The sequence below is a fragment of the Hyla sarda genome, chromosome 5 (assembly GCF_029499605.1).
Source record: "Hyla sarda isolate aHylSar1 chromosome 5, aHylSar1.hap1, whole genome shotgun sequence".
NCBI lineage: Eukaryota > Metazoa > Chordata > Amphibia > Anura > Hylidae > Hyla > Hyla sarda.
The window spans coordinates 210,979,503-211,002,461 of NC_079193.1; the positions used below are offsets into that span (position 1 = coordinate 210,979,503).

The 22,959-nt window shown below is 42.4% G+C and overlaps 1 protein-coding gene across 1 annotated transcript; it reads right to left on the bottom strand.

Moving 5' to 3' along the window:
* Positions 1-19,199: 19,199 nt before the first annotated feature.
* LOC130272637 (protein spinster homolog 1-like) lies at positions 19,200-22,755 on the bottom strand. Its single transcript, XM_056518472.1, has 2 exons — positions 22,645-22,755; positions 19,200-20,776 (listed from the first exon to the last, which is right to left on the bottom strand). Exon 2 carries the CDS (start codon positions 20,749-20,751, stop codon positions 19,237-19,239), a length of 1,515 nt encoding a protein of 504 aa, XP_056374447.1. The 5' UTR covers positions 20,752-20,776; positions 22,645-22,755; the 3' UTR covers positions 19,200-19,236.
* Between the last annotated feature and the right edge of the window lie 204 nt (positions 22,756-22,959).

Consider the following 22,959-nt stretch of genomic DNA (forward strand, 5'->3'; position numbering starts at 1 on the left):
ATGGAAACCTTGAAAGTCAGACCCCCAACCAGAAATGTTGACGACTTGGTCTTTGCCACCAATTTAGCTGTTTTCTAAAGGTCATACAAAGATATTTAACTATGTTCCCACAATATCATGATGGTTAATATTTATACAATACCTCAACATCCCTGAATCTCCGTTTATGCCTTGTTTTTTTTTCTCATGCTGTAGTATAAAATTTGTCGAAAATACAAATAGCAAGACTTCTGGTTCTGACTAGTTTTACTTGACTTGAAACAGATTTTTTCGTTTTGGGTGGAATAGAAGAAGATAAACATATGCCATTCTCAGGAGTTAACAAGCTAGTAATACAGATCACATTTATCCCATACACACAGTAAAGAATGCTTTTATTAACTATTAAATTCCTACCTGTTTTACAAATATATCTTAAGTGCTTTAAACTTCTTTGCTACTTGTCAGGCCAGATAAATGGTGCATTTGTTACCAAGGATAATAAAATATAAGGTAGATTACCTCACCTGTTATGAAGATTCCGTGCCATAACATGGAGAAATGTATAATAAGAAGCATTATGTTCTTTTTGTTGCCCTTAGTCAGCACATAGGCAGACTTCTATAATCCATCCGATTAAAAGCTGGGAAAACATTCTACTTCAACATATCCATAAGAATTTATATATTTTCAACATGTATTTTTTACAACCTTTTAAATTTAACTCTCCACCCTTCATCTCATTCTTTATCTGATCCGCCTTTAGAAACACTAAGAATTAGCCACTGTGTTTCCATATGTTTGATATAATTATTTTTATTTAGCATTTGTTGTCCATAGAAAATGTAAGAAAGTAAAAGCATGTTCATCTTTGTGCACTTTTCAGTTTTACAGGTTAACAGTTTGCATTACAGTCCAAAACTGCTTTCACAACTCTACTAGCTTCAGAGCTGAAATCTTTCAACAACTTGTATTAACTCAATGTGTGCTCAGAGCTTGCTCTCATAATGTGCTTTCAGGTATAGTATGCACAGACCAGTGATATCTGTTATAAGTAGGGATGAGCAAATCGAATCTGACGAATCCGAATTCGTTATGAATTTCAAGTAAAACTTGCTTCACAACAAATCCAAATATTGCCGTGATTCGATCACATGAATCGCTTCATTAAACTCCATTTAGTGCGGTCCAGGCTCCAGGGCATCTAAGATGGCGGCTCCACATGTCAGAACATGGGGCAAGGAACACCGGTAGGCGAGATGACCCTGAATCACATGCAGCATGCAGCCTATCAGCAGCCAGCAACCCCTGTGATGTCACAGCCCTATATAATCGGCAGCCATCTTGCGGCCAGTCACATCAGTGTTCTATTGCAGAAAGAGAGAGGGAAAGAGAGCAGTGTGTTGCACAAAAAAGCATTTTTACAGCAGCGATTCACCGCAAGCCCAAATCCAGCCTAGAAGCACTGATAGGGAAGGGAGAGAGATTGAGAGAAAGTGCAATTTTGGGTGTAGTATTCAGTGCTGCAGCACTGGTGTGTACAACAACTGAAAAGCTAATAGTAGCCAGCCAGTTAAGGTGAGCAGAGCAATAAAAGTCATAATCACCTGCTATTAGTGCCTAATGCAGGTTGCTTGGGGAGTGTATTGTCCTCTATTAAGTGTAACCTGTGTGTACATAGGTGGTGTACCATTTTGTTCCTGTTAAAGTCTTAAAGGCCTAGTTACTGTGAAAGGCCAGCCAAAAGTACACACTTGCTGTTGTTGTAGACAGATACTGTTTTAAGCGTGGTGGAGCGTATTGTACTGCCCTCATATACGCACTAAGTATGTCAGGCAGAGAAGTGCCAGGATGTGCACAGAGGAGTGGTATAGGCCTAAATTCATCAGGCGTAGGCAGAGGTCACAGAAGACTAGGGGCGAGTGGCCGCAGGAGTCGCAGCGAGAGGCTTGAGCCCCCAGTATCAGCTAGCGGTCTTGTCTCGACCAGCAACCCATCTGCCGTCATTGATTGGTTAACAGGGTCATCCACTTCATCACAAGTGACATCTGACACCCCCAGTCAACAGTCGGTGGGTTCCTCAGACGCAACCCTCAGTTGGCATGGCCCGGGAGAAGTCCCTGCCCTCCCATTGCCTCTGTCCTATGCTGTTCCCTCCCCCACAGAAGTATCGTATACCGTGGGTTTAACTCTACTATTTAGTGAGGACGATCTACTAGATGACAGTCAGCAGCCACTGCCCAGCCAAGAAGTGGAGGAGACATCTGCGGCTTCCTCTGCTAGGCAGGAAAGTAGTGATGAGGAGAGTGGAGTGGAAGGTGGTGTTGCGAGCGTTCAGGCTCCTGAAGCAGACACTGTTGAGGAACCTGAGGAGGACATCTGTGACGTTTAGACACAACTCGATGATGATGAAGCTGATCACACTTGGGAGCCAGGTGCAGAAGGGGCTTCATCATCATCAGGAGTAGAGGGTTGCAGGTTGGCTGTGAGGCAGCAGCTGAGCCAGCAAGATGGTAGCATGGTTTGGAGTCAGCATGGTGGCAGAAGTGGAACGTCTGGAGCGAAAAGTGCCCGGTGCAGACCACCTGCTTCGCGGCAGCCTACCTTGCCGGGTGGTAGTGGAACAGGGGACCCAGGAATCCGCAGCAGTAGCACCAACCTCCAACAAACAATTTACATGTACCACACTGTTGTTTAAACACAAGTCTATCAAGTATTGTAAATGTACATGGGGGTGACCTTATTCTTCCCCAACACCAGCAAGTGGGGAAAGAAAGGTTGGGCATTTAGGATTTTAAGAAGCTTTATTCCCACAAGAGATAGGTTAGTGCCAAAACAGCGACTTATCCCCCTCTCACCATTAAGAATTCCTGCTGTTTTGATGAAGATGAGCATGCATGTGTGCAGGGAAGGTAAAAGAACAGCTATAATCGTTTTAGAGACAGGAGGCACTGCTTATCACTATTCACGTGTTATCTGGGAGTAAATCAAACTGTTTGCTGGACACAATGGAAATGACTTCCACTAACAAGGCAGATGACTGCAGGGCGGTTTACTAGTAAATGAGGATGTTGACTCGAGAGATGTGACATGATGAGAGAGGTCAAGTAAAATGTACCCTTCAAAAAGGAAAGGAAGCTAATACTGCATGAGTGATGTGCATGTTGTATATTTAAATAGAGATCTGTTTACACTGACCCTTGACTGATAGTTGTAAAGAATAGCGTAGTGCACAAGTAATGCAAAAGACCAAATGACTTTACCATTCAAAATCACATTTTCTCCCAAAATTCTCAGTTAGAAGATTAAAAGCTATTCATGCTATATTTAGCTATATAAATGTTCTAACCAGAGGTAAATACAGTATTTCTGCTGTTTAGATTCTAATATATCAGCACAGGTACCTTTACTTTTACCAATGTAGGATGGCAGGCTGCACCCTGTGTTTTATCTATGTCAGTCTGCACACTGTATAAATTCATACTATGGACCTCATTACAATATTTTGAGCTATATGGGTCTATTACTGTTATCACTGTCATGAATTAGTGTTGTATTAAAGCACTTTTACCATCTCTGTGATAAAACTGAAGCTGTTTTTTTTATTAATAAGTGCTCCAACTAGGTATGTAGCCATCAATGCGACAAAACCATCTCTATGTTTTTAATGACAACTGGTCCAATTAGGTACCTGTAACCTATTATACCAACAGCTGTTTGGGTGCACATTGGGGTACTGTGGTTTTCTTCAATAAATTGATCTGCCAAATGTGGCACAAAAGTATGTTCTGTGATTGTATACTAGATATACATCTGTTGTTAACCTTTTCTTCCCTATTTTGGGGATTAATGGGGTACTCCAGTGGAAAACTTTTTTTCTTTAAATCAACTGGTGCCAGAAAGTTAAACAGATTTGTAAATTACTTCTATTAAAAAATCTTACTCTTTCCAGTACTTTTTAGGGCCTGTATACTACAAAGGAAATGGTTTTCGTTTTGAAACACAGAGCTCTCTGCTGACATCATGACCACAGTGCTCTCTGCTGACACCTCTGTCCATTTTAGGAACTGTCCAGAGCAGCATATGTTTGCTATGGGAATTTTCTCCTACTCTGGACAGTTCTTAAAATGGACAGGGATGTCAGCAGAGAGCACTGTGGTCATGATGTCTGCAGAGAGCTCTGTGTTCCAAAAAGAAAACCATTTCCTCTGTAGTATTCAGAAGCTAATAAGTACTTGAAGGATTAAGATTTTTTATTAGAAGTAATTTACAAATCTGTTTCTTTCTGGCACCAGTTGATTTAAAAAAATTTTTTTTCCACAGGAGTACCCCTTTAACTGTGTACCTACTGTGTTGCATGATTCATTCTCTGGTCATCATTTTGGTCATAAGATGAATCCAATAATAACTTTCCCTGATGAGCCTGCCTTATTATACAGGGGAAACATTAAAAATATTTATTGCTAAGTATAATATGAGTGTTCTGGGAGTACCATTTTATTGAGTGCGGATTTATAGTAGTTCCCTCATGCTAGATATTTATCTTTATCCCCCCCTTGCCTTCTTTTCCCCCTTTTTGGTTTTCGAGTTGCAGTATGGAGGGCTACTCTATTAAGTAGGTAGGCACCTCCAAAATACATGGACAGGAGAAAGATATAAGGACAGTTGGACACTTATGCCCTATTTGATTACATTTTCTACGTGAATAGGACAATATTGGCATATGTATTATATTATGTGAGGGATTTTTTTTGTGTGCTTTTAGAAGTAATGTAATAAAGGTTAAAGGGGTACTCCGGTGAAAACCTTTTTTTTTTTTAAATCAACTGGTGGCAGAAAGTTAAACATATTTGTAAATTACTTCTATTAAAAAATCTTAATCCTTCCAGTACTTATTAGCTGCTGAATGCTACAGAGGAAATTCCTTTCTTTTTGGAACACTGATGACATCACGAGCACAGTGCTCTCTGCTGACATCTATGTCCATTTTAGCAACCGTGCATAGCAGATGTATGCTAAGGGCAGCATGGTGGCTCAGTAGTTAGCACTGCTGCCTTGCATTGCTGGGGACTTGGGTTCAAATCCCACTAAGGACAACAATAAATAAAGCGTTATTATAATAACGTCAGCAGAGAAAACTGTGCTCATGATGTCATCAGAGAGCATTCCAAAAAGAAAAGAATTTCCTCTGTAGTATTCAGCAGCTAATAAGTACAGGAAGGATTAAGATTTTTTAATAGAAGTAATTTACAAATATGTTTAACTTTCTTCCACCAGTTGATTTAAAAGAAAAAAGGTTTTCACCAGAGTGCCCCTTTAAGCTTTATTTTGTTCTCCTTGCCTAATTCTTGTTTTTTTGTATAGTGATTAGTTATAGTCTGATGACCGCCAGGAGAGGTATAATTTAGTCATTCGGAAACTGTGTACAAGTCTTATTCTGTGAACTGTTTACAAGCACTGATCGACTACATATAAGTAGATCAGAGCTTGTTGACATGGACTTAATGTCAGGAGGGTATGGCACACGGGAAGATGTGCTACAGACAAGTGACAATTTTTGAAGCAGCTTAAACAATATGACCAGTTGATGGAAAATGGTTTCTTGTTTGTCAGATGATCTCTTGCTCTTTTACATAGGTCCATATTTGGAAACAAATGTTTCTACAAACATTCATCCAGCAAATTATTGGCCTATGTAAAAGGCCATTTACTAGATACCCCAAGGTTTGAAGCAATATGTTTATTGTTACTGTTCTTCTAGAATATTTTTCCCATGTAAGGGATCCACTATTTTATTTATCTTGGTTGTATTTTTTTTTTTATGTATATCAATTAAAGTTTAAGCTTTAGGAGGGTTCGGGTGTTTTTTGCAGTGATAGCTTATCACTATGGATAGTACACAATTTTATTGTTACTGTTCTTTGTTGATGGAGGTTACAAAGTGACTTGTCATATAAATAACTAGCATGTAAGAAATGATAGTGGCACTCACCAGTATTCCATTATTCTCTCCTTTATTGCATTACAAAAGTGCAGGTAAAAACATTCGTTGTCGTGCTGTTTTCTGGCATGGACGCAAGTGCGTTCAGCTTGACGCACAGGTAACAATTGTTTCACACAAGAGGGTCTGTTGAAGCGCATAGCTGTGTGAAACAATTGTTATCTGTCCGTCAAGCTAAATACACTGGCATCCATGCCAGGAACGGCACGACAATTAATATTTTTACCTGCTCTTTTGTAACACAATAAAGGAAAGAATCTAGAATACTGGTGAGTGCCACTATCATTTCTTATAAGTTGAATTCAATTAACTTTTACTCTTGGCGAGCAAGTAATCCCAAGGGGGTAAATCTGCAAAGGGAGTGAAGCTAGTTAGCAGTGCCGATCAGCTGTCTCTCAGTGGAGGTTTATATAAATAACTAGTTAACAAGCACCCACAAGAATTCTATACAGTTTCAAGATAGCTGAGTTTACTCTCAACTGTTTAAACAAGTGTACATTTCATTGTGCCACTCATTGGAATCATATAATAGCAATATTTACATGCCATTTTAGGGTTTGTGGGTTTACTATTTTAGCTTCATTTTTCTGCTATTTCAGGATCTTGTGAGTTTAACAAAACACCGCATTTATGGTTGATATACAAACATGAATACCTACAAGTACACTACACATCCCTGGGATGTTAATTCTGACGTACAGGCAAATATAATGAAGGAGAAATGAAGACCAACAATCACTGTTGATCATTGTTGTGCAGTCACTGGCCCAACCTTATAGCCCTCCTGCCTGTGCTAAGACAATAGGAAACACACCTTCCTCTGGATGCCACAGCTGCGTGACCTGCTTTAGATTGTAACCATATCAGTTAACTGTAGGTAAAAGGTTTTTTAGAGAAAAGAAACCATACACTTATTTGAAAAGTTAGAATAAAATAGTTTTTTACTTTCCCATTTTTTAAAATATTTTTGGCAGATATCATTAAACAGTCTTTAAATACTATATGACCTTATTAATAATGAAGGTATGAAAAGCATACAAGAATGCATATGTGCATTTATAGAATAGATGTATAGCCAAATTATCTGACAATCTGCTCATAACCATACCATGTGAAGCCTTCTGAAATATATTATTCCGAACATATATGGAGGTGCTTAATAGAATAACTTGTTTATGCTATTTGTAGTCGTATCTTTGCACACTGCACAATAAGTATGCAGATAAACAGTGCTTGCTGATAATGGCCTCGTATCTAGAACATAGTATTGAGAATAAGAATATGAGATTATTTCTCAAGCTACGGTACAATCTAAAGATGCGTCTATATGGCAGGCTTGTGTATTATTTCCTCCTGGTGGCAGGAGTTGAAGCACTAGTTGTTGTGTATAACTTCATTATTTCCTATGCAGTTTCGGGTGCCGGGCAGGTGAATTTTTCATACATTTAGCCCTGCTTCGGGCGAACAGAACCGGACCAAATTCCCCTTTGATTCTATTACACTGGGCTCCTGACTTGAACCCGCTCCATACCCGATGGCCCCCAGCTCATTTCAGTAGCTGGATACCACTGGCAATAGCCGGCATGTGGCGATCAGCAAGCTGACACCGAGGTCAAAGGGGACCTTTCAACCATCCCTGGTGGTCTAGTGGGGTGGATCGGGGGGGAGGGATGATCCACTATGGAGGTAGATGGAGGGCTCACCTCTTCCTCAAGGGCTGTCGTGGATATGTATTTGATTAAGCCTCAATCAAATGAGCACAATTCCCACAGATCAGTGGAGTTCAATAGAATCTAATGATTCCTCCTAAAAGCTTAAAAATTTATAAAAGTTTAAAAAGCACACATTAACCTCTTCCATAATAACCCCTTAACCTCTTAAGAACGCAGGGGGTACCTGCGCCCGGTCCCAGTATATAACGCGGGGTCATGCCGTGACCCCACATCATACCGGGTCGGTCCCAGCGGCTAATGAAAGCCGGGACCCTGGGTGTTGTGTTGCATGCTATTAACCCTTTAGACGCGGCGTTCAAAGTTGATTGCCATGTCTAAAATGAAAGTAAAAGCTTCCCGGCAGCTCAGTGTGGCTGATCGGGATCATTGCGGTGAAATCACGATGTCCCGATCAGCTACGATGCAACAGGGGGGTCTCTTACCTGCCTCTGTCGCGTCCGATCGGCGATTGATTGCTCCCAAGCCTGAAATCCAGGCTTGAGCAATCGACCGCCGATAACACTGATCTTTGCTGTGTCAATGCTCGGCAATGATCTGTGTATGAGATCGGTATGTGCAGTGTAATAGCCACTAGGGGGGCTATAACACTGCAAGTGTGAAAAAAAGTTAATAAAGATCATTTAACCCCTTCCCTAATAAAAGTAAGAAACAACCCCCTTTTCCCATTTAAAAAAACTGTGTACATAAAAATAAACATATGTGATATCGCCGCGTGCGGAAATTTCTGAACTATAATAGTATATCATTAACTAAATGGCAAGGTCAATGGCGTACACGAAAAAAAATTGCAAAATCCAAAATAGCGTGTTTTTGGTCACTTTTTATATCATGAAAAAATGAAGAAAAAGCAATTGAGTCCAATCAATACAATTTACAGATTAAAACTTCAGATCACGGCGCAAAAAAAATTAGCCCTCATACCAGCCCGTTCGTGGAGAAATAAAAAAGTTATAGGGGTGAGAAGATGACAATTTTAAACGTATACATTTTCCTACATGTAGTTATGATTTCTTTCCGAAGTAATACAAGATCAAACCTATTTAAATAGGGTATCATTTTAATAGTATGGACCGACAGAATAAAGATAAGGTGTCATTTTTACCGAAAAAAATGCACTGCGTAGAAACGGAAGCCCCAAAAATTTACAAAGTGGCATTCTTTCTTTAATTTTGTTGCACAATGAATTTTTTTCCCTTTCGCCGTGGATTTTTAGGTGAAATGACTAATGGCACTGCAAATAAGAATTGGTGGCACAAAAAATAAGCCATAATCTGGAATTTTAGTTGCAAAATTGAAAGCGTTATGATTTTTAGAAGGTGATGAGGAAAAAATGAAATTGCAAAAATGGAAAAACCCTGCCTCCTTAAGGGGTTAAGGGCCAAGCCCATTTTGACCTTAAGGACCAGTCCAATTTTAATTTTAGCATTTTTGTTTTTTCCTCCTCGCCTTCTAAATTTTAATCGACAGACTAGTATGAGGGCTTGTTTTTTGCGCAACCAGTTGTCCTTTGTAATGACATCACTCATTTTACCATAAAATGTATGGGGCAAGCAAAAAAAATACTATTTGTGTGGGGAAATTAAAAAGAAAATCGCAATTTAGCAATTTGTGGAAGGTTTCGTTTTCACTTTGTACAGTTTACGGAAGAAATTACATGTGTTGTTTACTCTGTGGGTCAATACGATTAAAATGATACCCATGATTACATACTTTTCTATTTTCGAGCTTGACAAAAATCGCAAACTTTTTGACCAAATTAGAACGTTTTAAATCCCTCTGTTTTCACGACCTATAACTTTTTCAGTTTTCCGTATGAGGGCTAATTTTTTGCAGCGTGATCTTTACTTTTTATTGATGCCACTTTTGTGTATATATATAAACTTTTATTAATTTTTTATAAATTTTTTTAAAATAAAATGTGACAAAAAAAGTAGCAATTTTGGCCTTTGTTTTCCAATCAGTTGATTGCTAATACTGTTCAGTGCTATGCATAGGGCATAGCACTGATCAGTGTTATCGGCTATTTTCTGCTCTGGTCTGTCCAGTCTCAGATCAGAGAAGATAAAGCCGGGAAGGTGGAGGAGGCAGGTGAGGGGACCACCATCCGCCATGTTAGCTGATCTGATCCCCGCACTGCTGCAGATGCCGCGATCTGTATTGATCATGGCATTTGAGGAGTTAATGGCAGACATCCGGGCGATCGTGGATTTCGGCCATTACTGTCGGGTTCCTGGCTGCTATCAGCAGCCGGGACCTGCTCCACATGACCTGACCATCGCTCTGATCCTCACGGTCATGTACAGGACATAAATGTATGTTCTGGTGCACGAAGTATCACTGCACCAGGACGTACATTTTTTGTCAGTGGTCATTAAGGGGTTAAAAGTTCACATCACCCCCCTTTTTCCATATAAAAAATATGCACACATAATAAAAATAAACATAATTGTTATTGGCCAGTATGTTATTTTCCAGACTATTAAAATACCGTATAACACTATATATGCTGTGCGGTCAATGGTGCTAAAGTAAACAAATACCAAACCACATTACAAAGCACAATTGGTCCCGCAAAAAACAAGCCCTCATATGGGTCTGTAGATGGAGAAATAAGAGATATGGCTATTATAGGGCGAGGAGAAAAAAACAAAGGTGCAAAAACTTAACAAATACCGTATATACTCGAGTATAAGCCAACCCAAGTATAAGCCGAGGCCCCTAATTTCAACCCAAAATCCCAGGAAAAGTTATTGACTCGAGTATAAGCCTAGGGTGGGAAATACATCATCCCCCCCTGTCATCATCAAGACCCCCGTCATTAACATCCTCATCATCATCACCGCCTGTCATCATCCAGACCCTCATCATCATCACCTGTCATCATCCCCTTGTCATCATCCCACACCCCCCCTTCATCATCCCCTTGTCATCATCCCCACCCCCCTTCATCATCCCCTTGTAATCATCCCACACACCCCCTTCATCATCCCCTTGTCATCATCCCCAACCCCCCTCCATCATCCCCTTGTAATCATCCCACACACCCCCTTCATCATCCCCTTGTAATCATCCCACACCCCCCTTCATCATCCCCTTGTAATCATCCCACACACCCCTTCATCATCCCCTTGTCATCATCCCCACCACCCTTCATCATCCCCTTGTAATCATCCCACACCCCCCCTTCATCATCCCCTTGTAATCATCCCACACCCCCCCTTCATCATCCCCTTGTAATCATCCCACACCCCCCCTTCATCATCCCCTTGTCATCATCCCCACCCCCTTCATCATCCCACACCCCCCCCCTTCATCATCCTCTTGTCATCATCTGCCCGCAGTGGTTTTCAACCTGCGGACCTCCAGAGGTTTCAAAACTACAACTCCCAGCAAGCCCGGGCAGCCATCGGCTGTCCGGGCTTGCTGGGAGTTGTAGTTTTGAAAACTCCGGAGGTCCGCAGGTTGAAGACCACTGCGGCCTTCGACATCCTCCAGCCCCCTCTCACCCCCTTTAGTTCTGTACAGTACTCGCCTCCGCTCGGCGCTGGTCCGGTGCTGCAGGACTGTCCGGTGAGGAGGTCGTCCGGTGGGATAGTGGTTCCGGGCTGCTATCTTCACTGGGGGCCCCTTCTTCTCCGCGCTGCGGGCCCGGAATAGAGGCGTTGCCTTGACGATGACGCAGAAGTACGTTGGTAATGAACGTACCTCTGCATCGTTGTCGAGGCTGCCCGGGCTTGCTGGGAGTTGTAGTTTTGAAACCTCTGGAGGTCCGCAGGTTGAAGACCACTGCGGGTGGAGAGTTCACTCGAGTATAAGCCGAGGGGGGTGTTTTCAGCACGAAAAATCGTGCTGAAAAACTCGGCTTATACTCGAGTATATACGGTAAACTAATAAAGACTTTATTTACGTACTATTTTGGTTGACATTATTTTGTGTACCAGGACAAGTGTATTTTCATGAGGGACAAGTAGATTGTGCTTCATTTTAGCCCCTTGGACAAGTAGATTTTTTTATATTTCCACACCACTGCTATGGCATTGCCATTTCAATACCAGATTGTTATCTCACTGTGTTGTAAGCGCTTCGGAGAAACTCATGGCAAACAATTCATGGAAAGCGGTGATGTCATGGAGAATATTCAATAAATTACCAGTGTTATTTGTGCTCATGCCTATAATAATTATACTGTTCCTGGAGGCCTTGATGTCTAGGAGATAAATGACCATAATTAGTTATTATAAAGGTCTGTATATATATATGGGCAATATATGGGACTGTATTGAAAAACTCTATTACTCATCAAGGCAGCCTTGTAACAAAAAGATATAGATTAAATTGTCACATATAATTATTTCCTAATTACTATAATATATTAATATAATTCAGACAATAGAATTCATGAAATGATAGCCCACAGTGTAGCTGCCCAAAAAATATCTGTAATGCATATTTATTTTGCATTTTTACATTTTTATTTAGCTTCTCAAGCTTTGCCGGAAGTTCAATAGTGAGATGAGCTCGAACACGTAAGTTAGGTTCATAGGGAACATCGGCTTAGCTACACCACCCTGCCACCTTACATAACAGTTAAAATACTACTACTCCAGGCTGACCTGCAGCATAAAACTCATCAACCCATGGTTACCTTAGTAGTGTACAATTATGTCAGCAGAGATGCATATACCTGTATCCCATAGTTACCTGCACTCCCAACATAACGTCACTTTCCCCTGTCTGTTCCTCACCGCAGCCACATCACATTCGATAGAGTACGCGAGCAAAGAGTCAAAGGCTTCCCTGCTCACTACATTTTATTAACCCTGTATTTAGAGGCCTGTAGCTGACTGGATGGGGGGGTAATAGGATGTAGTGAGCAGGGATGCATGACATTTTCTGCTCGCATACTCTTTACAGGGCCAACATTAGGGTGGGGCAAACCAGGCAATTACCTTGGGCCCCCATCCCCCAGGGGGCCCCCTGTTGGATGCTCAGCATAGGCGTGCGCAGGGGGTGTGTCGGGTGTGCCTAGGAACACCCTAATCAAGCCCAGGGGGGGGATCCGCGGCCGCCACTGAGCAGTCCGCAGGGCCCCCCCGTCACATTCTGGACATCCCTGTGTCCCGAAAGATCTTTTCAAGGATATCAAGGATATCTCTGCTACGTTTCTGCGGTGGCCCCCGCGTTAACTTTAAAAATGCAGGGCCCAACGGGAGGTAGCGCATGCAGGGACATCACTGACATCCCGTGCGTGCGCCCATAGCAACAGAGGAGTGGAGCATTGAGGAGGACGAATGCCGGCCGGCATGGTAAGTCACCAGCACCAGCTGGCAGCACGTCATCTTCAGTGTTCCGACCACCGCTCCTCCAGTCCTGGAGGACAGGTGGTCGGAACACTGAAGTGGGGCAGTACACAGGCATACAGCCTCCAGCCATACACAGTATATGGCTGAAGGCTGTATGTCTGTGGGGGAACTATACTGCACCTAATGTGGGGAACTATACTGTACCTAATGTGCTAATAGCTCCCCACATTAGGTGCAGTATAGTTCCCCACATTAGGTGCAATGTAGTTTTCCACATTAGGTGCTGTATAGCTCTGAGCTATACTGCACCTAATGTGGGGGAACTATACTGCACCAAATGTGGGGAGAACTGTACTGCACCTAATGTGGGGGAACTATACTGGACCTAATGTGGGGGAACTATACTGGACCTAATGTTGGGAGAACTATACTGCACATAATGTGGGGGAACTATACTGAACCTAATGTGGGGGAGCTATACTGCACCTAATGTGGGGGAACTATACTGCACCTAATGTGGGGAGAACTATACTGCACCTAATGTGGGGGAACTATACTGCACCTAATGTGGGGGAACTATAATGCACCTAATGTGGGGGAACTATACTGCACCTAATGTGGGGAGAACTATACTGCACCTAATGTGGGGAGAACTATACTGCACCTTATGTGGGGGAACTATACTGCACCTAATGTGGGGAGAACTATACTGCACCTAATGTGGGGAGCTATGCTGCACATAATGTGAGGGAACTATATTGCACCTAATGTGGGGAAACTGTACTGCACCTAATGTGGGGGAACTATACTGCACCTAATGTGGGGAGAACTATACTGCACCTAATGTGGGGGGAACTATACTGCACCTAATGTGGGGGAACTATACTGCACCTAATGTGGGGGAACTATACTGCACCTAATGTGGGGAGAACTATACTGCACCTAATGTGGGGAGAACTATACTGCACCTTATGTGGGGAGAACTATACTGCACCTAATGTGGGGAGAACTGTACTGCACCTAATGTGGGGAGCTTTACTGCACCTAATGTGGAGAACTACACTGCACCTAATGTGGGAGAACTATACTGCACCTAATGTTGGGGAACTGTACTGCATCTAATGTGGGGGAACTGTACTGCACCTAATGTGGGGGAACTGTACTGCACCTAATGTGGGGGGAACTGTACTGCACCTAATGTGGGGGAACTGTACTGCACCTAATGTGGGGGAACTGTACTGCACCTAATGTGGAGGGAACTGTACAGCACCTAATGTGGGGGGAACTGTACTGCACCTTATGTGGGGGAACTATACAGCCAACCTAATGTGAGGGAACTGTACTGAATCTAATGTGGGGAAACTGTACTGCACCTAATGTGGGGGAACTGTACTGCACCAAATGTGGGGGGAACTGTGCTGCACCTAATGTGGGGGGGGGCTGTACTGCACCTAATGTGGGGGAACTGTACTGCACCTAATGTGGTGGAACTATACTGCACCTAATGTGGGGGGAACTGTACTGCACCTAATGTGGGGGTACTGTACTGCACCTAATGTGGGGGAACTATACAGCCAACCTAATGTGGGGGAACTGTACTGCACCTAATATGAGGGAACTGTACTGCCAACCTAATGTGGGGGAACTATACTGCCAACCTAATGTGGGGGAACTATACAAAAAAATTAAATTGTACTATTCTGATCCATATAACTCTTTTATTTATCTGTATATGGGGATGTATGAGGGTCATTTTATGCGCTTTGATTTGTAGTTTTTATCAGTACCATTTTTGTTTTGATGGGACTTCAGTTGCTTTTTAGATATTTTTTATGGTAATTGAAGTGACCAAAAATGTGCAAATCTGGTTAGTGCACTATTACGACTTTAGGGGCCCCACTTATGATTTTGCCTAGGGCCACGCTAAGCCTAAAACCAGCCCTGACTCTATAGAGATATCATATGTGATGCAGCTGTACACTGGCACTGTCTACTCCTTCAATAAGATGTAGCTGAAGGGATGGAGGTTGAATAAGATTACTGTAAAAAAGCAGAAGGTATGGAAAGGCTTGCAACCTAGTAAGAAGAAAGCAAAACCCCTTTGCTCTCCTCTTTCTAGAACAAACAGGAGGGGTAGCAGGGAGCTTGTTTCGGAGCTCTGGGCATTCATTTTATTTCTCTGGAATACCCCTTTAAATATTGGCACCCAGTTATATACCTCTTTCTGTAACATCACACCTGAATTTCTACATCATTGCGGAGACTGCTGTTCCAGTCATATCCTCTATGTGTGAAACAAATTCTTTCTGGAACTGAACTTCTTCTACCTAAACCTGCTATTTCCATCTCAGTGTGTGGTACCAATAGAACCCCTAGGTTGCATGCCCGCTGTCATGGGGTTGTGTTAGACTCAGATCTGTTCTATATATTTCCTATATTCAGTCGCTTGCATGCTTATGTCACCTGCATCTCAAAAACATCTTTAGAATCCATCCACTCTTTTTGGAGCCAAAACTTAAAATCTATCTCTAATGCAGCAGCCAGGCTTGTCTTCTGTCCAGCTGCTATGCCAATGCCTTCCTTGTGTGCACTGGCTTATCATTCAACAGAGAAAGGGGACATGTCACCAGATTTATGCCTCCCTTACTGATCCAAAAGCTATGTTTGTTTTCTATTCATTTACTGTACTTTTGTTACAAACACTGTTTATTACAGTACACTACAGTATGAGTGAGCGCATGCTCAGCAATCCACAATATTCATGGTCCGGAGTTGTGGTATGCTGTATATCAATTCAATAAATAAATAAATATCATTATAAGTAGTTTAATAATGCTCATGATTAAAGGGAACCAAGCAGCAGATAATAGCATACATAATGTTTGACAACACGTTATATAAGCTAAAATCTTTATCCTCACGATCCCCATAGGACATTTTTGCCCCCAGAGATGTTGAAGATATAAATTTATTACTGTCTAAACTCGAGTATAAGCTGACCCAAATATAAGCCGAGGCTCCTAATTTCACCCCAAAAACCCAGGAAATGTTCTTGACTCGACTATAAGCCTAGGGTTGAAAATACATCATCCCCCCTGTCATCATCCAGACCCCCATCATTAACACCCCCCATCATCATTACCCTGTCATCATCCCCCCTTCATCATCCCCCCGTCATCATCACCGCCTGTCATCATCACCCTGTCATCATCCCCCCTTCATCATCCCCCCCTTCATCATCACTGCCTGTCATCATCACCCTGTCATCATCACCCTGTCATCATCCCCCCCTTCATCATCACCCTGTCATCATCCCCCCTTCATCATCACCCTGTCATCATCCCCCCTTCATCATCAAGCTGTCATCATCCCCCCTTCATCATCACCGCCTGTCATCATCCCCCCCTTCATCATCACCCTTCATCATCACCCTGTCATCATCCCCCCCTTCATCATCACCCTGTCATCATCCCCCCCTTCATCATCACCGCCTGTCATAATCACCGCCTGTCATCATCACCCCATCATCATCCCCCCCTCTTCATCATCACCGCCTGTCAATCCCTTCAGTGGTCTTCAACCTGCGGACCTCCAGATGTTGCAAAACTACAACTCCCAGCATGCCCGGACAGCCGATGACTGTCCGGGCATGCTGGGAGTTGTAGTTTTGCAACATCTGGAGGTCCGCAGGTTGAAGACTACTGATAGGGATTCACAGGCGGAGAGTTCACTCGAGCATAAGCCGAGGGGGGCGTTTTAAGCACGAAAATTCGTGAAAAACTCGGCTTATACTCGAGTATATATGGTAAGTAGTCCCCTGGGCGTTGACTTATACTAACCGGGTCCCCGTCGCTCCGGCCATGGTCCCGCTCCCTCATCTTGATTGACGGCTTGCATCATTGCCCTGCTCCGTCTGCTTAGTGATGACGGGGCCCAGGGACTTTATGACTTTATATCTTCACCATCCCTGGAGGCAAAAACGTCCCCTAGGGATGGTGAGGATAAAGATTTTAGCATATATATAACGTGTTGTCAATCATTATATATGCTATAATGTGCTTCTTGGTTCCCTTTAACGTTGCTATTAGACCGTCTTTTTAATGAATTTACAGTACATTACATAGACATCATCTATTTCAAAATTGACTGACTTTATTAAATTAGAGTTGATTTATTTTATATCAGGTAACTCTCTGAGGTCAAGCAGATCACTACGTCCCCAATAATCTGCTTAAATGTAACAGCTACAAGCTTCACAAAGGTGATATATAAAAGGTGGGTATCACATATACTAAGAGCAAAGACTCTTGTAAAACAAACATCCTTCCTCTTATTCTTGTATTTGTTTAACCCTCTGTAACATCTGTATACACATCACCTTGACACGCTGCTAATTTGGCTCTTGTGTTGTAACCATGATTGATGCGTTGACTGTTGAGCCTCAATTCAAAGACTTATTGTCCGGACACTTAACATTCTCCACTTAATAGACTGGAAAGGAAGAACGCACTTGCTAAAGCATTATTCAATTAGCTGGAATCTGGTTTCTTGCCACTTTTGTCCTGGCTGCAGACTGGTCGCATGTCCAAGCAAACTGATATATCTAAAACAGTTATCAGTCACATCGCTGGCTACATTGTGTGGCAACCAACCTTTTGTTTTGGACTTGCTAGCTCATTGGTTAGAGGAAGTGGATAGTCGCCGTATGTTGATCCATTACATAGATCTTGCACTTTCCTGTGTTCACATTTTCTAAACTAAAGGTTTTTAGGATGTTTACACCCTGTTACCCAAACAGGTTTCTATTATTGTGCTATGCAGGTGTATTTCTCACATGGTCTTCATGTAAACATGTAGTATAAGTGGGTCAGTGATCACTTACATAAAAGTGCACTTTCTTATGCATATGTAAAGAATGCCTGTCATGATTTGGATACTTTTTTTTAATCTTCCCAGTTCCCATTCATTTTTATTATTTTTTAGTTTTAGTTTGATATTGTGCTGTATATTTTGCTCAGTCTTAGTCAGCTCCACAGAGTTGGAACGGGCATTACCAAGCAGGTGTTACATCATCTAAAACCCTACTGGGGAGAACTTACTCCCTTACTCTGCTACACACAGCCTAGAGCAGTTCAGTGTGCGATGAGCTGTAATTGGCTGAGACCATACACACACCTCTTAACTCTAAGCACTGAACTCTACAGTCTCTGAGCTCTGCTCAGCAGCTGCAAAAGAAAGCAGAAATATCCCGCATAGCCTTTGATTGCCCAGACATGCTGGGAGTTGTAGTTTTGCAACAGCTGGAGGCACTTTGGTTGGGAATGCCTGCTCTACAGTCTAGCTCAGCTCAAAGGAAAAGAGAGCTGACATATTTAGCTCCATACACTCAATACACTGTGCTGAGCTGAAATCCCATCTACATTTTCAGACTTTTGTGTCTGCCATGCTGCTGCAGGAGACAATCTGCATTCAGAACTGCAGGCAGGACCAAAAGGAGGACACCTGGTGGACAAGCTTTTAAGGGTTAATTTAACACACAAAAATTGTATTAAAAAATATATTGGAAAAATTATTAAAATAGGCCAATCTATAATTTATTACATTTAATTGATGGTGACAGGTACCATTTAACATAATATTTGCAAAACTCCCCTCAAAAATACCAAGACTCCTCTGCCCAAGTAAGTCACTATCTAGCTCCTTTATATAAACAGACCTCCTAAGGCTGTCAAATATGTCAGTGGTCATAAAGGTTAAATGTTTATTAGTTTGTACTGCTAGTTTTCAGACTAAAGTAAAAGATGCTGGGTCTTTTAGGAACACCCTGAAGGCAGCCTCACTGATCACAAACTGAAAGAATGTAAAGTACCTGTTACAATTTGTTCTGTGAATAACTCTAAAGAAACATGCAATTTATAGGGTGATTCCTACATTTCTTACATAGTTTTACTTTTACAAAAAAAAAAAAAAAAAAGCTCACTTTGCATAGTTGCTTGGGCAAGCACACAAAGTATTTCAGTAATGCGCCTTTTACGTAGAGAGATTAGTTTTATAAATTGGGATGTTTTTCATACTTGTATATAGAAGCAAAAATAACATTGTGTTTGTAATACACAAACAGAGAATAAGGGGTAAAGTGGAAAATAGAACAAGTGCAGTTATTTTTTTCTTAATTTTTTTTAATCAAGTAAACGAGATAAAGGTAAGCAATGACTATTCCTCAGTCTGAAGCGCGGTCCTCATCGGCAGGAAGCAGTGAGGAGGAGGAGGATGACGGAGGTTCTGATTCCATCTCTGCTTCTTTTTCGTCTCTCTCGATATATAGGGCCGTGGCCATGAAGAAGGCCCCTCCGATGACTGCCATTATGGTGCAGGTCATGAGGGCATACTCCAGGCTGCGGTATTTCAGAAGAGGGGATTTGGCATATCCTCGTTCGTAGGTGTCAGATATCAGGCCGATGAGGTACGGGCTGCCGGCGTCACCTAGGAGGTGATAGATTGTCATCTGCACGGCCAGGGCTGAAGATCTCCTCCACGGAGTTACTACTTTTAGTATAATGTCAGATATGAGGGTGAAATTTACTGACAGAAGCGTCTCTCCGATGAAGATGAAGATGTTGGTGGCAACGAGGCTGATGTTGCCAAAAGTCAATGCCAACAGAAGAAAAGGGGCGGAGAGCATCATCGCGCATCCACACACAAGCGGGTCCGCCCGTGGGTTGGATTTGCGATATCTTTTACTTATCTCCGTCCCTGCTACAACTCCCAGAATGCCGGAAACGACTGTAACCACACCAAATATTAGGATGTCGTGATAGTCACACGGTTCAGCACGGCAAGGGTCCTTCTCTTGTAGGAGTGTTCGTGCGTGGGTCAGGTATGACGGACCCCATACACCTATGGCTCCCACTATGAAGGATACAGCCGTCGATCCCATGGTGGTTAACATGAAGCTTCGATTTTTAAATAGTTTTTTCAGATCTGTCGCCCATTTGGCAAACTTCTGGGATTTGTTGTTCTTCTTCCCGTTTGTAGTCGTTCTTGGAAGCTCTTTTGTGACCAAAATCATCAAAGCCACAGCTATGAGGCCCAGGCCAGGGGTGACCCGAAACGCCCAGTGCCAATCGCCCCTTGCTGCATCAGTCACTTTGGGCCCGATGATGTATCCTAGTCCGCAGCCTACAGGTATGACGGAGTAAAACACGTTCAGCATGCGGGTCCGCTGGTCACTTGTAAAAAGGTCTGCAATGATGGAGGGGGCGATGGTGCAGAAAGTCGCCTCTCCGGCTCCAACCAGTCCACTCGTCAGCAGGAAGAGCAGGAAGTACCCGTCAGGGATGAATGACAGGGTAAGTGTCATGCTCAGCCAAACGATGACTCCTGCGCAAACAGTATATTTCTTATTACAGTGGTCGCCCAAATATCCGGCAATTGGTGCGACCAGCACGTAGCTTCCAATGAACAATGTATTCAATAAGCCGGACAGACTAGCATTGGTGTCATATGCTTTCTGTATATAAGGCAGCACCCCCGCCACGCTGGAGCGATTTGCATAGATGAGCAAATTAACAAAGGCGAGAATCACTACGGTGATGATGGAACGTGCGGTGGACATCATGCTTAGAGATGGCAGGTTCTGCCTCTCAGGGATATCGCCCTTTTCTACATCCATATCACTATGGTCCTCCATTGCTTCTTCCTCCTCCTTCAGCAATGGGTCTTGTGGAGAGGCCATGGTCACAGGTCAGAGCCTGAAAACACTAGAGAGAGAGAGAGATAAGTGAACACATTAGACAACATGTCGTCATTCCTGTCATTATACAATAGATCCTTCATACAGAACAGAAATGTCCAGCACAGAACCACAAGATAACACTAAGACCATCGCAGCCTCAGAAGAAGACGCTTCTCTATAAGTGTTTTATATGGAGACATCTTCCCTGAGGTTACCAATATCTGATAACCCTGAACCTGTCCGGTCTTAGTAATATCTGATAACCCTGAACCTGTCCGGTCCTAGTAATATCTGATAACCCTGAACCTGTCCGGTCCTAGTAATATCTGATAACCCTAAACCTGTCCGGTCCTAGTAATATCTGATAACCCTGAACCTGTCCAGTCCTAGTAATATCTGATAACCCTGAACCTGTCCGGTCCTAGTAATATCTGATAACCCTGAACCTGTCCGGTCCTAGTAATATCTGATAACCCTGAACCTGTCCGGTCCTAGTAATATCTGATAACCCTGAACCTGTCCGGTCCTAGTAATATCTGATAACCCTGAACCTGTCCGGTCCTAGTAATATCTGACAACCCTGATTCTGTCCGTTCCTAGTAATATCTGATAACCCTTTACCTGTCCGGTCCTAGTAATATCTGATAACCGTGAACCTGTCTGGTCCTAGTAATATCTGATAACCCTGAACCTGTCCGGTCCTAGTAATATCTGATAACCCTGAACCTGTCCGGTCCTAGTATTATCTGATAAACCTGAACCTGTCCAGTCCTAGTAATATCTGATAACCCTGAACCTGTCCGGTCCTAGTAATATCTGATAACCCTGAACCTGTCCGGTCCTAGTAATATCTGATAACCCTGAACCTGTCCGGTCCTAGTAATATCTGATAACCCTGAACCTGTCCGGTCCTAGTAATATCTGATAACCCTGAACCTGTCCTGTCCTAGTAATATCTGACAACCCTGATTCTGTCCGTTCCTAGTAATATCTGATAACCCTTTACCTGTCCGGTCCTAGTAATATCTGATAACCGTGAACCTGTCTGGTCCTAGTAATATCTGATAACCCTGAACCTGTCCGGTCCTAGTAATATCTGATAACCCTGAACCTGTCCAGTCCTAGTATTATCTGATAAACCTGAACCTCTCCAGTCATAGTAATATCTGATAACCCTGAACCTGTCCGGTCCTAGTAATATCTGATAACCCTGAACCTGTCCGGTCCTAGTAATATCTGATAAACCTGAACCTCTCCGGTCATAGTAATATCTGATAACCCTGAATCTGTCCCAGTAATGGTGGATTATAAGGGCTTGGCTGTATGGTCACTGGGCCAGGTGAACTTCATACTGTAGATACAATTGGGCTATCCCGCTATATACATTTACTAATAATGAACCTACCCCACCTCATTGGGATCTATCCCTCCCCTATATGACTTTCTGCCACTAGTTGATTTGAAAATTTTCCCTTTCGGAGTACCCGGAGTATTTCTATTGTTAGTACACACAGAATTCTATTATATAATATTATATTTCTGCCCTAATCTTTCTGTTATTCTTTTACTACACCACCAAATCTTTCTCATAGACTTATATCTTTTAGAACTTCATGAATTAGGACTCTTTTTCTTGGGGGCTTTTTTGGGCATAATTGCATTTTAGCAGTTTTGCAAGAAAAAGCTCTGGTCATGATACTATCTGTGCGTTTTATTATGTTTAATGCCTAAGCCAAGTATTGTCACAATGCTATGAGAAATATAACTTTTGTTATTTCTTTTGGAAATTAATTTCTTGTTTTATTTTGCTAAAAAAAAAAAAACAACAGCATTAAAAAAAACTGTCAAACAAAAAGCCCTGTGTATGTATGAATAGAAGAGGCTGAGACTTACCTTGTGGTTCTCTCTTCAGACAAGGAACGGTCAAAATTTTGAATTCTCTATCGCAAATAGAAACTCTCTAACACTTTGCACCACAGGTTGTGAATGCAAAACACACTGAAGAGACTGCAGCCGGCGCGCACCTCCTTGTACAGCTTACGGTGACATCATCACAAGCATGTGTGACATCACAGGGTTCTAAACCATCTTCAGGTATGTGTATATCTGTATAGTAAATGTGAGTAGCCATATTAGTCCAGTGATGCAGATTGTAATACCTTTTTTTATTGGACTAACAGAATTTTGTAGAGACAAACTTTCGGGATT

Coding starts and splice junctions, on each gene's coding strand:
- LOC130272637 (XM_056518472.1), bottom strand. CDS start 20,751: ATGGCCTCTCCACAAGACCCATTGCTGAAGGAGGAGGAAGAAGCAATG.